The sequence below is a fragment of the Merops nubicus genome, unplaced genomic scaffold (genome assembly GCF_000691845.1).
Source record: "Merops nubicus isolate BGI_N331 unplaced genomic scaffold, ASM69184v1 scaffold45892, whole genome shotgun sequence".
Taxonomy (NCBI): Eukaryota; Metazoa; Chordata; class Aves; order Coraciiformes; family Meropidae; genus Merops; species Merops nubicus.
The window spans coordinates 4,983-9,669 of record NW_008596440.1 but is presented as its reverse complement, the minus strand read 5'-3'; the positions used below and the strand labels follow the sequence as shown (position 1 = coordinate 9,669).

Below are 4,687 nucleotides of genomic sequence, written 5' to 3'. Positions count from 1 at the left end.
TCTGAATGTCCAGGGAGTAGGACTGCAGGAAATTCCCCCCAGGGGGTGTTTTTTGGGGTGATCTCTGAAGCTCCCAGGGGCAGATCACCACCAGGCAGAGCGGGGCTGTTGGTACCCGAGGGGCAGTCGGTGTCTCTGGTGACCAGGCTGGAGCTGGTGGTGGTGCCCAACGAGCTTTGCTGGAGCAGAGGCTGGGGGAATGTCTGTGTCTGCTTGTTTTACTGTCCCTGTTCTGCTCTGGGGGCTGCTGCTGAGGCTGGAGCTGCTCTGCCCAGGGCACTGCCAGCCTGAGAGAGGGAAAGGGGGTGGCCGAGAGATGGGGACGCTGGTGGCTTTTAGAGCTGAGGTGTCTGGGTGTTGTCTGAGTCCACCCTGAGCTGCTGTACATCCTCCCTCAGCTGGTTACTGGGGGGACACACCCACATTCCCCTTTTAAGTTGTATTTTGACTCAGAATTTTACCAGTGTTCCTGCAGCTTAGGCTGGACTGAACTCACTCTGCTGTAAGAGCCCCGTAAGAGACGCTGGTGAGAGCTGGGATCCTGTGCCTCTGGCCCCTTCCCAGGAGAACGTGAGCTCTGCCAGGCCAAATTCCCAGCTGGGAAGTAGGGAATGGTCCACTCTGGATCTGAGTGAGCCTGCTGGTAGTCTGAGTGAGGGATTTGGGGTGAGCTGGAGCTTGCTGAGGAGGCTCTTCGAGTCTCGGTTATTTCCCATTCTTCTGAGCAGTAATAAATCCAAGTAATCATCAGGATTTTGCTGCACTGGGAGGAATCAAGGACGTGTCAGTCTCTCTGTCTGGGGCAGGTCCCTTTGTCACAAAAATCCTGCAGATGCTTTGGAATGTGTTTGTAAAGACCCTCAACCCCTCTGAGCGGAGGGGTGTAACGGGCTGGCTGACGACGTGCCAGATGCATGGGAAGGGTCAAACGTGGGAAGGAGAATGTCAGAGGAGCTTAAGAGCAAAAGTATGAATAATGTTCTCTCAGAGGAGCTTAAGAGCAAAAGTATGAATAATATTCTCTGGTTTAATGACAGCTCTTTGGTTTGAATTAAAGCTGCAGCGTTAATGAGCAGAATGGCTTCTATTCAAACGAGAACAATCTGACTTTGCTTGGGAGCAGGAGTGGCCATTTCTGTGGTGCTGGAATTAACTTCTCCTCTGCTGCTTTCCTTTACAAAGTGCTTGTGGATGAGGTGATGTGTGGCCTGGAGCAGGATCCTTCAGTGCTGAGTGTAACAGGCTTTGAATCCCTCTGTGGCCGCTCCGATGGTGGCTCGGGGCCGCAGGTACCTCTGACATTCATTACCCACTTTCTCTTTAATCCCATTGCTGGGCATCATCCTTTGTCTCAGCTGGGAGCAGAGGGGCTCCTGCAGAAGCTGGCTTTTCTCTTGACCCCTCCACTTTCTCCTCCCACCCTCCTCTTCCACTCTGGAGGAGGAAATTCTGATTTCGTGCTGCTGCTGCGGCTCAATGAACCGGAGCGGGCTCGGCACGGCCCCCGTGGCTCCCTGGCAAAGAGCCTCCCGGGCCCGTGTGAGCAACAGTGTTGTTGTGAGGGGTGATTTTGGCCTCCAGCCAAACTCAGGATGTGTTTTTTTCAGCCTTGGGGGGTGTGTGGAGGGGTGGGAGCCCTCCAAAAAGTCCTGAATTATCAGCTGGGCTGATAAGCGTGCAGCGCGGATTGAGCTTCCAAGGCCACAGAGGCTTTTGTTGTGCTCTGGAAGCAGCCGTGGCCTCTGACAGAGAAATGGTCACTAAGGAAACAAAAGAGCCCCTGGTTGGATGGGGTGCCACGTTCAAGGACTTCAGCTGTTGATGTAGCTGTGGCAGCATCTGGAGGGGTGCTGGTAAATGATGGAATCCTCCACGGGGCTTTGTGTCTGTGTGGATCTTCCTCCTGTCAGCGCTCGCCCCGTTGGATACACACCTCATTTCATCACTTACATACCCAAAGACGTGGAATTAGCAGCTTTCTGACTGAATTACTGAGCTTTGGGGGTGCAAGGAGCCCAGTGCAGCAGCTTTGGCCTGTGTTACCAAACCAGCCTGGGGTGGGCTTCAGCCTCCACCTTGCTGGCCGGGCGCAGGCAGCGCCCTTCAATTCCTCTTTATCCCAGTGACCTGAGCGACTCCTCTGGGCTGAGCACAAAGCAGACGACCCTAATAGGGCTCCTCCTGTCCTCACCTGCTCCTTTGGTTGTGTTCTGTGTCTTTTCAGGCTGATTTTTTGAAAGGATTACCCGTCTACAACAAAAGCAACTTCAGCAGATTCCATGCGGACTCTGTATGTAAAGCATCGGTGAGTGTTGCCGTGGCCTCCTGCCTTGGGGGGAAGGTTTTTCCTGCCTGGCTCAAGGAAATAAACTTGAAATGAGTGTTTTGTTTCTCTAAAAAAAAAAAACAAACCAAACATGTGTGATTGCAGCTGATCGTTTGGGAGCTGAGATTGGCGAGGAAAACTTCCTGCTTGCTTTGAGGAATGTGCCCTCGCATCAGCCAAACCACATCTGTGGGGCTTGCTGTTTATCTGCATCCTTGAAGAGCAGCCTCCTGTCCTGAAAAACAGGAGAAAAATGATTTTTTTTTCTTTATTTCTGTGTTTTAAAATGCTGTAGCCACGCAGTGTGGCACACCAGGGTAGAATATCACGGGGTGTTGGCAGCCTGGAGTAATACTGAGGTGATAAATGCCCTTTTTTTGCTGCCTGTGTTCCATAACTGCTCTAATTCTTCTTACAGAATAGAAGACCCTCAGTATACCTTCCCACGAGAGAATATCCCTCTGAACAAAGTAAGTCTGCTGAACTTTGAGGGGTTTAATAACTTTACTCTGGTCAAACATTAAAAATTTGGGGTCTACAGAATCTCCCTTCTCTTCAACCTCAGAGGAGGTGATTTTACTGAGCTGTCCCCCCCCGTGGTTGGGGCTGTGTGTCCAGTTTTTGGGGGTGGTGCTTTTCCTCTCCCTTTATTAAGTCATAGATGTTCCTGCAAAAAGTCCTTTTATTACAAAGGACTGAGCTTAGTGTGTGAAATAATTACTGCACCATTTAAGTCATCTTTAAAATGACCTCAGTGTGTTTCTCTCTCCCTCTCTGTCTTTTTTTTTTGGCAGTCATTGTGACAGAAAAGACAAATATCCTTTTGCGTTATTTACATCAGCAGTGGGACAAAAAGGTACAGTTGTGTTTTATTAACTTTGTGTCTTGATTTGGGTTAATTGAGCTGAAGAGTCCAATCCAAACAGTGAAGATTCATTAGAGGGAAGTGGGAGCTGTGCTTCAGCAGTAAAGGTGGTGGAAGGGAGCTCTGGTTCTGCACAGTATTCCTTAAAAAAAAGGGAAAACCCAATTTTTTTCCTCAATATAAGGGACATTAACTCAGGCTGTGCACACTGTATTCCTTAAAAAAAAAGGGAAAACCCAACTTTTTTCCTCAATATAAGGGACATTAGCTCAAGCTGTGCACAGTGAGGCTGTGTAAGGACTTTAGGTACAAAATCTGAGCTCTCCTGTGAGGAACACACAAATTAGTGTGTTCTAACTAATGCTGGAGACTGGGAAACTGGGATACCAGGGGTGGGAATACTCTGAGCGAGGCAGCGATGTGGGAGTGGGATGTTGAAGCAGCAGCTGCAGCCACGGGCAGAGCCAGAGGTGGTGGAAAAACATGGAAAGGGGTAAAACCATCAGGAAAGCTGAAGCTGGGAAGGAAGTGTTTGTATGTGACAGAAGTTGGGAGATTTTGATGAGTTCAGGGGCTGACTCAGAGCAGTGCCAGAGGAGCTCTGGGCACCATCCGCTGTCTCAGCTCACTGCAGGCAAAAACTTTTAGAAACAAAACCTTGTTGTACCAACGCTTGTACCACCACAATCTGAGGCTGGAGAGTTTCACCTTGGCTTTCTCTGTCCAAACAGAATGCAGCAAAGAAGAGAGATCAAGAGCAAGTGGAGATAGAAGGTGAGAACTCGGCGCCGCCACGGAAAATCGCTCGGACAGACAGCCAGGACATGAACGAGGACACTTAAACTCTTGGCTCTCTCCTCCTCCTCCTTTGCAGGCGCTTCCTGTTTTGTCTCAAAGTGTGTAAATTTTGCCCCTCGCCCCCATCTTTCCCCCTCCACTACTCAGCCCAAACCACTTCTGATTTCATGTATTTATTTTTATTTTTTTTTCCCCCCCCCTCTCCATTTTTTTTTTATTTATGCCGTAAAACTTACGGAGCAGTGGTGGAACAACCCAGTAAATGATGTAGTATAACCTTCATTCCTCCTTTCTAAACAAATCTACACTGTCACTTTCACAGGTTTTGTTGAATCTGTTGCTAATCAACCAGGTCTAGCTCTGGGAGCCCAGGTAGGAGCCAGGGGTTCTCCCAGAACCCTTCCGTGACACCAACTTCCCAAATCCTTTACCCGCTGACACATCATGAGTGGTTAAATCCCCTTTGGATGTGTCCAGTCCAGCTGTAAGTGTGAGGCCTCACTATTTTTTTTTTCTCTCAAATATTCTGAAACTGGCACTGCACTAAAAAAAAAATGAAGTCATGGGTGTCATTTGGGGGTTCTGTAGATCTTAGTGGCCGTGCTGCCAGCGTGTTCTCCTGGGCTGCTCTGTAAGGGCTGCTCTCCTTTGGCAGCCTGTGTTCCCTCATGCCTCAGTGGTCATGGAGAACTGGAGTG

At 49.4% G+C, this 4,687-nt stretch overlaps 1 protein-coding gene across 1 annotated transcript; it reads left to right on the top strand.

Annotated features, from left to right (window-relative positions):
* Positions 1–2,224: 2,224 nt before the first annotated feature.
* Positions 2,225–4,362, top strand: DDA1 (DET1 and DDB1 associated 1; the record flags this gene model as incomplete). Its single annotated transcript, XM_008936371.1, has 4 exons — positions 2,225–2,305; positions 2,745–2,796; positions 3,121–3,182; positions 3,923–4,362. Coding segments are annotated over 4 exons (306 nt in total), but the record flags the coding sequence as incomplete, so codon positions are not given.
* Between the last annotated feature and the right edge of the window lie 325 nt (positions 4,363–4,687).